At 47.4% G+C, this 12894-nt stretch overlaps 1 protein-coding gene across 3 annotated transcripts in view; it reads right to left on the minus strand.

Moving 5' to 3' along the window:
• The window catches only part of LOC122370012 (beta-arrestin-1-like), a 100026-nt gene that overhangs the window by 76799 nt on the left and 10333 nt on the right, over positions 1 to 12894 (minus strand). For 2 of the 3 annotated variants that reach the window (XM_043345233.1, XM_043345232.1), the window contains exon 2: positions 3654 to 3697. In XM_043345233.1, coding sequence (XP_043201168.1) covers positions 3654 to 3691 — 38 coding nt within the window. In that variant the 5' untranslated portion in view covers positions 3692 to 3697. Of the gene's footprint in view, positions 1 to 3653; positions 3698 to 5933; positions 5978 to 12894 lie in introns of those variants that run through there. The other variant, XM_043345234.1, reaches the window with a different exon arrangement.

The raw sequence follows: 12894 nt of genomic DNA on the forward strand, positions 1-12894 counted from the left end.
CAATGATGCCCTTTTTACTGAAAAGTATTAACTGTTAGGGGCTCCTCAAACGGCTTAAAGAGGACCATGTTACGCCCGCCGACCGACCGGTGTCAATAAAGGCGAGAGTTCGACGCCGCACGGCGGCGGCAGCGCCTTATCGGCACCGCGCGCCACGACATCTGCCGGGCGGCCGGCTGGGCGGTGGGAAGTTATAAGTGCGTGGTCTTATTGCACACGATCGGGGTGAGCTATCCCATGTTTTCGGGGCGGAAAGTTCAGTGCAGCATCGGTGCGTCTGCCACGGTGGTCTGTGTCGATGGTATAGAAAATAACTCAAGCAGAGCTCAGAAAAGAATGAATGATTCCGGGTAGTTGCCTCGAAACAATCCGTTTCAAGAATACAGCTGCCTTCTTAACGTACCGTATCACTTGTTAATTCTTCAAAAAGCAAACTCTGAGCAATAACACACCTCTTTGCGTTGCTGTTGACAATTAACGTTAGTTTTTGACGGTGGCTCGCACCCCCAATATGCTGCCGCGCAACTTTATTCCAACGGCGAAACGGCAACTTCGCGAGAATCGAAAATTCACGATGTACGTACAGCAGGGGCTGGCAATGCAGTATGCACAAGGACAGAATATGGAGGAGACCCGACAGTCATCGGCCCAAGTTTGGGGGTGGCTTTGACGAGCATATGCGTCACCAATGTCATTATTCAGATACGTTGATGTCAGATGCTGGGGCAACAGAATCGACGCCAGGTGTAACTTAGATTAGCGGGTCGAAAGAAAACATAACATGTCTGGGAATGACAGAGTGGCCACCCTGACAGTGTGACGAAGTGAGACATGAGTAGAGACATTAGCCGGAGTACCTACTCATATAAATCAAGCGCCGTTTATCCAATCCTTCGAGCATAAGCGACGCCGGCAGTCCGGCCAGGGCGGCCGTGCCCAACGATGCCGATCAAGACCCGAATCCAGACCCGGCATAGAACACAGCTCTGCCCTGACGTGACACATTACCCCGGTGTGTCACTCATGACGGATAGACCAATGCAGGAGCCTTGCCAGCTCCTGTTGTACCTACTTCGTTAAATTTTCGATTCTCGCTAAGTTGCCGTTTCGTCGTTGGAATAGAGTTACGCGGCAGCATATTGGGGCTGCGAGCCACCGTCCAAAAGCAACTTAAATTGTCAACAGCAATGCAAAGAAGTCTGTTATTGCTCAGAGCTTGCTTTTTGAGGAATTAACAAGTGATACAGTACGTTAAGAAGGCAGCTGTATTCTTGAAACGGATTATTTCGAGGCAACTACCCGGAATCATTCATTCTTTTCTGAGCTCTGCTTGAGTTATTTTCTATACCATCGACACAGACCACCGTGGCAGACGCACCGATGCTGCACTGAAACTTTCCGCCCCGAAAACATGGAATAGCTCACCCCGATCGTGTGCAATAAGACCACGCACTTATAACTTCCCACCGCCCAGCCGGCCGCCCGGCAGATGTCGTGGCGCGCGGTGCCAATAAGGCGCTGCCGCCGCCGTGCGGCGTCGAATTCTCGCCCTTATTGACACCGGCCGGTCGGCGGGCGTAACATGGTCCTCTTTAAGCCGTTTGAGCAGCGCCTAGCAGTAATACTTTTCGGAAAAAAGGGTATCATTGGACTCAGAAAAGAATACCGCACCACATGAGCCATGAGCCCATATACTTTTCCAAAATTCGTTTTTTTTTAACAACCCTAATGCACGGCTCGCGGCCCGGCTAATTCGGCAACCACGCGCCGGCGCTGCGTGACACCGCTCCGTTAGCCGAAGGGCGCAGCCGAGGGTAATGCAAAGGAGCACGGCCCGCTGCTGCAATACCCACATCGTCCACGGCGCTGCTTTACATTTTGTTTCGATCGTTGTTTATTTTTGGCATTAACTGACGTAGACGGGTCGACAAATCATATTTACCAGTACAGGAACCTCGTTGGTAAGCCGATGACGATAGATGAGGTGAATAGGGGTCCACTTATTTGGGTGTCCCTACAGACATAAGTAAAATAAACAGACAGCATACACCGCTTAACGGGCACGGTTCGGATGCCTCTCTTTTTCGGCACAAAAATAAATCATGCAGTAGCGATGAACAAGACAGAATCCACCGTAAAAAGCACGACGATCTCTAGGAAAAGGAATGATAGACAAGCCATCTGGGAAAAAGAATGATAGATAAAGTTAAAAACAACGAGGAGAACCGTAATTCCCAACCAAATTTCCATTCGGCTTGTCGCGACTTATCTTCTGTGCAAGGTGCATCATAGACAAATGCAGTTCTGGCGACTCCAGTTGAACTACTGGTTATTGCAAGGCTTTGACCCGTGTCGGTTTTTCATTACCATACGATTGCATAGGGTTGTCAAACGGACCAACAAAATCGTCGCCACAGGTAGGTAACACTAAAAAAATGGACAATCGACCTTATGGTCACCACCTCAACTTTGCGTTGAGCAGCATAGTAGCTTTGCATACGCCGCAACTAACAGCAGGCACTGCGGCTACCCAGACAGGTGACAGGTTTGGACCGGGAGGGAGCGGCTCCACGACAGGTCGCACCGCCGCGCCGCTGCAGCAGCTTCCTAACGGGGAAATAACGGCAATGTCAAATCAGACGATCCAATAGCCATCCTCGTGGCGTCCCAAACGGTAGTGCTACCAGTTCGACTCGATGTAGCTGTATCCACGGTGACAATATCGCTGCCATATGCGGTCATATCTGGGATCACTGGAGCCCCCGACATGGTCTTGCTCTCGGCTGGCAATGTCTGGCCAATGTCCGTGGCCCGGTGACGCTAGCCATCGCTAGTTGAGAGGTGCCGCGCCTTCCAGAGAGTGAGCCGCAGTGGGCGGACGGGCGGACACCGTCTCGCGGCCGCCGCAGAGGACACAAGTCACTCTGACGTCACATCGGCGGCAGGGCGGAGCTGCGGTCAACAATGACAACAACAGGTCCGGGGGCCGCCCGCCAGCCGCCGCCCGCGCGCGGCGCGCCCGCACAAAAACGGCCACCGGTATACGCTTTTCCCGGACCTCAGCTGGACCCTTACCTCGGTCTCAACGGCCCACTGCTACCGGCGAGGGGTAAACTTTAATCTCGGAAATGGACCACGGATACCAGGGGGATTTGAATCTCAGGAGTGAGCCGCAAGACGCCTGAATCTTGGGAATATGCCACAAGTAACCAGGCGCGTTTTAATTTCCGGAGTAGACCGCATATTGCGATCATATAACCAGTAGAGGCTGCACCTCGGAAATGAGTCTCAACGATAACAGCTGCGCGTCAATCTCGAATAAACTAGGAACGCGTGCGTTTTAGGATAATAGCCAGGACATCTACCAGCTACATGTGCGATAAGTCAATGTTAGGCAAGGTGCCACTACATCAGAATTCAATTGCTGCTGTCTTCTCCAGGGAGGTGACAGGGGTGTACTTGCAACTCAAAGCCAGGTCGATCCGGTGTGCATACCGGGTACGATGCCCACCGTGGTTGAAAGGCCGGAAGGACGCAATGCCATTGGTGAAGTCTTAACTCTTACTGCGTCCGGTGGGCAGGCACTCGGTTCTTTACACTGTCACTATGACGAAAGACAGCTCACACCCAACAGCAGTCAGTCAGTTACTCACCTAGTTCCCTGGCGTTTACTGTTGCTTGTATCCGCCATCTCAGCCTGCAAAAGGGACACACGAAGGTCATAAGACAATACTGATCAGAGTACAAACATCTAAAAGCATTATAACACATTCACCACTTCGCAACATCACCCGACACCGCATATAACCCAACCCTGACGTGCCCCGAGCATAGCAACTACGTCCATTACAACGTTCCAGTCGTAAATACAGCCCGCCCGTGTCAGAGCACGCCCCCTGTGTAAGGTGGCGGCATTCACCGGGTCAGGTATCTCATCCTCCTGGGTGACCGTGGGCTGTAGTTGGGGGCGGTGGGGAGCCGCTGTCCCCGCCCGCCGCCGTGAAAACGAGCGCCACACCTTAGCTGCGCTTCTGGAACGGCTAAGTTCCTTTGGCCGTCGGGCGTTACTGCACTATGCACCGTCCGTCCAGGAACGGACGGTGAACGGAAATCCGCTTCACAACACAACAGTACATCCGTTCAACAAAAGAAAACTAAGTAATGCTCTTTCAGTCTTTCCTGTGTCCTGCCACGGCGATTCACTGTAGCGGCGGCCTGACTCCCCACGGACAACTACCACCGGGACTTCACTCAATTCGCCAAACCTCTGCTGCACCTCAGCAGGCTTCACTTAACCACTAGTCTGCACTACCACTGCTAGAGGAGCTGCTTCGCTCACTCCACCAAACTTCCACACAGCATCGCTAGCACGTCCTGCAAATAATACTGGTTGCTGCACAGACCACAGCACGATACACAGGCAGCTGTCCGCGCGTGGCGCATTGGCAGACCGGTACTGCGACACTGGCGGATGAGGCGCCCTGGCACGGGAGCGCCCCCGAGAGCGTGCTGCTGTCTAAGGAAGAACTACCAGCCGGTAGGCCAGATGACACGACACGGAGACACGCCAGCCACTGGACCTGCGCGAGCCGCACAGCCCCGGCAATAATTACCGCACATCGGAGCACGCGACAGAAGACAGCACAAGTGAGGCTTCAGAATGACTGAGTCCAGTTTCCGGTAAGGAAATAAGACGAAAATAATTATTTAAGATCAGACAGGAATGCAAAATATTACGGTATCAAATAATTCGCGAATATCTGAAATGTTACCCAGCTGTTGTTTTCAAAGAAGGCGACGACCGACGAAGTGAAATACCAGTACGGGCTTAAATAAAAGAGCCCAACCGCAAATGTGATGACTTGCTGACAATGAGACCGGAATGCCTGTTAATCCGGATTATGGATGGCGTCGCATGCAATAACTCGTGTAGGACCACCAGTACTATACCTACTGGGATTAGCTAGAAGCTGCTGAGAAACAACTCAGCAGTAACGCCTAAAGCTTCATCAGTAAACCTTGACACCGATCGGGCCTCTCTCTCCCACCCCCGCCGCCAGTCTGTCCCCGCGGTCACCGTTCACAGTCCAGTCCACCGGGAGCCAAACCGCGGCTCCGACGGTGTGACACCAGCGCACGCGACCGATGGAACGTCGCGTGCCGACCGACAGTTGTCACACCCTTCTGGCTTTATCTGCCATCGCCGTGGGCCGCTGCCAGGTAAGCCGCAGAGGTGCGCCCGGCTCGTGGTGGGGCCGCGCGGTGCAGACTGCCGGGACAGCTTTCCGAGGGTGATTTTGAGACTTGGTGGTCTTTTTTATCACATCCCAATTCCCATTGATTTCTTCTTTTCTTAGGTAGTTGTCTGAGCTGGACAGTGGACAGCAACTTGAACTGGTAGCCGAGATAGAAGTGGAATAACTTCTGGAGTGCACCCCCTCCCCCCCTCCCCCAGGCCAGACATGACAGCTAGTGCGACACAGTGGCCTTGAGGTTCATCCTTCAGAACAACTGGGCACTAGGGTGTCTCGAAAGTGGGGTCAAAAAAATTAATTCACTTCCTATAGCAAAAACCACTTGCATCTAGCCTTATTATGACATGAAATGATGATTAAAAAATTCTCATTTAATGTTAAGAACCAGCGCACCTCGTCTATCGTAACCCTTTCCTGACAATTTCAGGCGTTGCAGTCTCCATAGACTTTCTTCGGTGTTATTTTCACGTAAACCGTATAAATGCGTTCTCGCTTCAGCTTGCGATCTTTCAACGAATCAATACATTTGTTGCATAAACATTTACTAAAACACTTTCCTAGCGCAACATATCCAAAAATTGCTACCTGAGTGATACTCATCCTGCTGACAGTAGGTTATGCTAAAAGCTAATATCCATGTCGCTGACTAGGTAAAATGCAGTAAAAATGCCAACACACATGATATACGGCGTTTTCTACGTTTCTGTCTTGCTCTTGAGCGCACTCAATTCCATTTTTTTTTTTTTTTTGTCCGGATAAGTGGGAGGTCGAGCCTTGACTTCGCACGGCTGACATTGATATCGGCCGTCATGGCCGACACGCTTCTGCGACACTATGACCCCGTTTCCATGGGCATCACTGATCCGGATCAGTGCCTCGTAAGGGATTAGGCTGCCCATGGAAACACCCGTAATCCCTTACCGCTGATCCGGATTCTAATCCAGCTTCGAAAGAAGCTGAGCCGTTACGATAGGGATTAATGTTTGACTTTTTAATTTTCTTATTTTCATGTTAATTGTTTTAATGGGCCTGGATGCATATATCGCATTAGAAATATTTTATTTAAATTACACTATTACTAAAATGATATGTTTCAAAATTTGGGCTATATTATTTAAGATTTAAACCATTGGAGATATTTGTTTGTGCATTCCTCCTGCACGGTGTCAAGCATTCCGTTGCGCAACAGCATCCACTCATCAGTTATCTTGCTAAGGTCTATTGTGCCAATATTCTTAATCTATTTGTTGCTGTTAGATGGCAAATCAATTTTGCAATCTTTTCCAGCATTTTTTCATTACCCGTGTAATCCCTTACAGCACAAATGTAGACTTTCTCGATGTTGCATCATTTGCCTGTCAACTATTTTCATATATAAGTTTAGGACGACGGCGGCATAGTGCCGCGGTGGCGCAGTGGTATGATTTTCGCTTTTTGAGCCAAAGGTCTCGGGTTCGAAACTCGGGGTCGCCCGAAACGTTTTCTGAAATAATGAAAGACAGACGAATTGCTATGTAAATTTGTTTGTTTATTTTTATTTTTTAACATGAATCGAACTGAAAAATTAGTTATTGTAGAGAGTTTGGAAGATTTTCCCAATAGCCGAGTTTGCTATCGGTATGATAAAAGAAAGCCAATCTTCAGGACGGAAGATCCTAGTCGATTTTTGCACAAGACCAGGCAAAAATGTTAGCTGGAGTTTTTATTAATTGCCAAAGTGCGCCATACTCGTCCCTCCTAAGCCGATCAGTAGCGGCTGAGCTCTTATTTCACTGATCCGGATCAGTACCGGCATGGATGAGAGATTACTGGATGCGCAACTCCGCCGCTTTGAGCGACACATGTGCGTTCTGCGCATGCGCAGGTTCTAGCCACGACGGCGCGGCCAGTCGGCGTTCTGAGCCTATGGAGGTTGGTGGTGCGGCGAAAGAGTTTTAGTTTTTTTTTTGTGAGCATTTCATTGAGTTCGTCGAAGAATCGGATATTTTCTGAGGTAAGAACACCGGGGCATGCCGGTGAACATATCGGTTCCTTCGTGAAAGTGCTTGAATCGGTGATATTCAAGGGTTTGTAATGGCGTCTTGTTAAGGCTCGTGCGTCGGCTTTCACAGACATCCCATTTTCTTATTAAATTATATCAGATAAATCTGGATAGTTGAGTGATTCGGAATTTCGAAGCATTCAAAATTGAAATAGGCTCATGAAATAAAAGCTGGCTTGCTTCACTTTTAAGTTATTGTAACTCAAAGTATACAGACAAAAATGGCGCATGATCACATTCTATTTCCAGTAGGGTGAGGTTCCTAATTCTTATATTTTCATATTTAATGGAGTTTGAATTTAGCTTGAGTTAGCTTAAATTTATTATTTGTTCATATATGGGGCTTTGAAAACATGTTGTTTAGCATAACTTTTGATATTTTTCCCCCATACATGCATCATTGCATGATTAAATGGAGAAAGCCAGGCATTAAAATGGCATGTGCATTATACTACACTTTTGAAACATACAAGAAGTCAATGTTGATTGGTTCCCCAGACGTGTAGGAAAATATGTTTTCCTGCACCTCTAGACGTTTTCCTGCACCGCTCAACATTGACATTTTCCTACACCTCTTGAATCTATGACGTCATGAATGATTTCACATCATGAAGTTGAAGAGCATCACTTGGCTTCTTATGAATTAATTTTATCAATCATCCACATCCCGATATGAAACTTTGACGCTGTTTTGCAACAAAGCATGTCAGGCTGTTGTGCTTGTATTGGTTGTGTGGGCGCAATATGACCTTAGTTGTTGACGCGCCCTAAAACCCCAACAAACAAACAAACAAAATTGTCTTTGTTGTATTCGTGAAAGCACAAGTATGTAGGTACCTACAGGACATCAGACAAGTACAAGACATGATTCAGCGAGAGATATTGGTGATCCCCTATAAGGGCGGTTGCCTTTCCCTGCGGCCTTGACTTGACTTTGCTTCTTTTCTTGACTTTGGTCAACTTTGCCTCTCTTAATGGTTTAAAAACCGGATCACTGTCCACTTGAAGTCAATTCTTTCCATGCAATAATTATTGCTCAGCAAAAATAAAATTTCACTAGAAATGTGATGATATTTGAGTGGATTGTTTGCGACTTACCTATGGGAATATCTTACAAGGGTTACAAATGTTACAAATATTATATTATATCTTACTTCCACAAGTGTTGTGTTGCTGTGAAATCTTCTCCTAATTCTTGTTTTTAAAACAAGTGTTTAGGTATCTATGCCATGTTTCATCCTAATTTCTTTGCTATTTTTGTTTCAGATCTTGATCAAGATGGGGAGGGATCATGATGGAAGCTCATGGTGTGGTGCCATCAATTGCAGCACTTACAAAAAACGCAATCCTGAGCTGAAGTTCCACAGGTTTCCTAAAGATGCTGAAAGGTAAAAAAGCTGTGCATCTTGATAAATCGAGATTGTGTAAAAAAATTATATTTAGGGTGCTGAGCTGATGTTCATACATGTTCTAATTATACAAATGGAATGCATTTAAAGTTCCTGGTGGCATTAAGTACAAGTAAATTGTAACTTGTGTTTAGTTTTTAACACTTACTGAATGCAGGTCATTTTCGGAGTTTTCAGTATTCCATTAGTTTGGCGCATGTTTTTTTTTTTGTGTGGTGGATTCACATGACTGTGCAATGTGTACATGACTTAAGTGTTTTTAAATTCTAATCCATGGGTTTTCTCTCTCGGCAGATGCAAAAAATGGGTGCAAAATTGCAGAAGAGAGGACCTGAGAAACAAGAGTACAGAGTATTTGTACAAGAATGTTTACTTGTGTTCCCGGCACTTTGAGACTTCACAGTACAACACGAGTGGAAAGTACCTTCTGCGCACTGCTGTGCCAACTCTTTTTGACGTGCCTAACCCTCCAGCTACTTTGGCAACAAAAAGAGTTCTGCATGAGCGCCAAGATCCACCGGCTAAAAAAGCAAAGAAAGGTGAGTTTTCAATGATGAATGCAGGTAGATATATTGTTTTAACTGTGCCTTTGTTGGTGACATGCAATAGTGTTGTTCAGTTCAAATATTGACCTAGGTCAAAGGCCAGGTCAGGTCAAAGTTGGTCACGTTGCTTATCACAAACATCTCAAACCATCTTATGTCTGTTTTAATTGTTTGAAGTCGTCTGTACGCAAATCCGAGCAAGTTTTTGTTCTCCATTGACTTGTAATGGGGAGGTCACAAATTTGACCTGATCTTAGGTCATGAATATAAAAATCTGAGATGTACATTTCGTAGATCCTGCTACCCTTATTAAATGCAGGAAATTTCACAGTGACATTCATTGAGCTCATTTTGGAAAAATGTCGGGTCAGGTCGCTGGCTCAAGTTAACCCGCGTCACGCTGGGGGGGGGGGGGGGGCGTTTGGACGCCCCCTGAGGTTTTTCGCGAATATCTCACAACGGCGGCGCGGAGCGCCGCCGTTTTTGGCACACCTTATCATGCATCTTTTCCGGACATTGTGTGAAAATTTCAGACGCTTGTCATCTCAGGTCAGATCTCTGAACCGAGTTAACCCTCGCCCGTCCTCGGCATTCTGCCACCTTCGCCGGTCCAAGGGGGGGGGTTGGTACGACCCCCCCTGCCGTTTCGAAACGCGTCGTGGTAGCGCTTCGCGAAAAAACCAGCGTGTTGCTCTCGACGAGATCTCGCGATTGAGCACAACTTTTTTGACCCTAGGTCAATATTTGACCTCGTTATGGCAGGTCAAAGGTCAAATTTTCGGAAAATCGACATTTTTTCAACTTTGCGCATCGCTAGCGGCGCCGCTATTGCCGATATCGACGTGTGGTCTTCACTAACGTGTTCCTTAATGAATATGGAGCAATTTGGTGTATAGTTTATCTACATTTACCCAATAGATTCCGCGGCAGAGCGCCGGGAAGCCGGCCGGGTCACATCCGCGGCCGGGTGGCCGAAAATGCCGTCTGACAGTTGGGGTCGGAAACGTGTTCTAACCCGTCGGTGACCTCTCCACGGCCCTGAAACACTCAATAAACCAAGTGTCTGAGCTTTATTTGGCGTCAGATTCAAATTCAGGACAAAAAATTACCCCCGGTAGGTCAGACTGCATGAGGTCACCAGTGGTCACTGACCTGACCTTGACCTGACCTTGACCTTACATGGGTCGCCGGAGGTTGTGTCAGTGTCATGCCAGTCACTTTTGACCCAAACAATGCCAAAGCGTAGCCAACATCGTCGTTAAAAGCACGAAAAACTACGATTTCGTGCAAAAACGTCCTGACTTCAGTCCCACGCACAAGGGGGAAAAGCTCAAAAAATTGAGCGCTCAAAAAATTGAGCGGGCCCCATTATGAAGGAATAGGCGAAACGATGGTATTTTACAATGCCTTTAGCGTCACACTACGGCAAATATCGTATCCAAATAAGGTATCAATGGCAAGAGAGAGCAACAAGGTTTCTTCTCGAACACTCGCCGTGATAATTTATATCGGTGTTTTTGGAAAGAAAATGCCCTAAAGACGCTCAACTTTTTGAGCGCCACTTGTCGTTCGGGACCGCGATACTCAATAAATTGAGCGCCACGACAGACGGCAGTCAGCTGGCGCTCAAAAAATTGAGTGCCGGCCAGCATCTACACTCAATTTTTTGAGCGTTCTCCGTGACAGGTGAAGCCGGTACTGGCTGCCATTTTTGATGTTATGTTCGTTGAAATACGTTAAACTGAGTTGAAACAGAAATGCAGGAAGTTGAATGCTACGTGGTACCTAAACTTTTCACAAACCCATGGCATCATGTCACATTTCCGCTAGTAGTTTTATCGGTCTTTCGGATTCGGCACACCTCAAATAATTATACAAGGCTTGAATAATCCGTATGAATACTGTAATTGATATTCTCTGACTGTACTGGGAGAAGGGAATACGTGAATACAGAAAGATATCCACCCACGCTTGAATATTGGAGAATTATAGCAGGAAAAACTGTATTGCCACGGTTACAACTTACAAGGCCATCGGCCGCAAACAAACAAAAATACTATACAGTATACAATGTGGGTTAGATTCACAAACATCAAGTGTGGAACACAGAGACGAGCAAAACAACATCACATTATCGCATGCCAGCCCAACCACATTGGAACCGGGTCCGGGTGACCTGCGACCGGAACCTGCGTCTTGCCAGCATACATCACAAAAGCAGGAGGCAGTGTCGTACTGCTTTGATCCAAAATATGCCATATAACAAATGATATAAACAACCTAAGCTCGGACTAAGCTTATCATTATCAAATCCTTAACATGTAAAGGACGAATGGAAACATCGAGTCTCAGACCAGCAGTAGCAACGATCACAGTAGCAACATCACAAAGAACAAGCGGCATTATCAGACAGCCGTTTTGTTATCGGGCTACAGGCGGCGACGGCGTGGTTGCAGACCAGCTGCGAGGTAGCGGCGTGCGGGCAAAAGGCGCGGGCACACCTCCATGTGGCCGTGCAGACAGTGCGCGGTCGGCGTCGCATAGTGGGCGGCATCGGGCTGTCCCGGGCCGTCGAAGCCGCACAGGTTGTCGGCGCATGTGGGCGCGCGCGGTCACCACGGCCAGCTGCTCACCGCCAGCACAGACTGCGCAGCGTCGCCGCTCCGCCGGCCAGAACACGCAGACAACCCTTCTTGCAGTCGCACAACACGTCGCCAAACTCATTCACCTGCTCCACCATGTTGTTGATGTCACCGAGTCGTTCGAGTTGTGGCTCGTGCCGTCGAGCATGACCTGCCCGATCGGACACGGGTCAGTGGCTTCTGCTCCAGCGAAGTCTTCATCTTGGTGACGTCTTGCTGATCTCCACAAAGGCTGAGCAGATGACCTTACCCACAGGGACGGCCGACGTCCTCGCCAGCGACCGCTTGGTTGTGCAGACCTGCCAGAAAAAGAAAAGCTGTTTGGTGATCTCAAACGATTTTTTTCTTTATGCAGTGGAACAAAACGGAAACTATGTCATACAACAGGAACTAAAAAAAGATGCAGCCTAGGTCGTCTAAGAAATGGGTGAACATTGATAAAATTCTTCATTGAATGAATTCTGCAAATGCTTTTGATAAAATGTGTGGTGATTATAAGGAGACCACTTTACTATAAAATTGCTCAGGATTCCCTATCTGGACCTGTCAAAAAATCCTGACTGCACACCAACAATGAGCATTAAATCCAAAACCTCTACCAGGTACCTAGGGATAATTAAATTCTGATTCAGGAAAATATTTCACATCATACAAATAAAAACCTTTACTATATTGAAACTGAAAATGTGATGCTGATGCAGTGACCTAAGGGTCTCAAAGTATAATAATGAATTAATCTATTATAAATTTGGTGGTGACTGCCGACTGGCGTCTGGCGGCCTAGACCTTGAGGCTTGAAAGTGGCCTTCCTTTTCCGTTGACTCCGATCCTTCAGATGGAAATGATATAAAGGATCATATGAGCGAGCCAGTTAGCAAAGTGGCTATCCTGTTTCAGCATTCACCCACACAATAGTTGACTGTCAGTCTGTCATGCTGTCAGTGTTGTGAAGTAATGAAGGAGTTGAGTTTTGTTGATTATAAATTGTGATGTTATGTAAAG

Source organism: Amphibalanus amphitrite, unplaced genomic scaffold (assembly GCF_019059575.1).
Source record: "Amphibalanus amphitrite isolate SeventyFive unplaced genomic scaffold, NRLGWU_Aamphi_draft 001090F_arrow, whole genome shotgun sequence".
Taxonomy (NCBI): domain Eukaryota; kingdom Metazoa; phylum Arthropoda; class Thecostraca; order Balanomorpha; family Balanidae; genus Amphibalanus; species Amphibalanus amphitrite.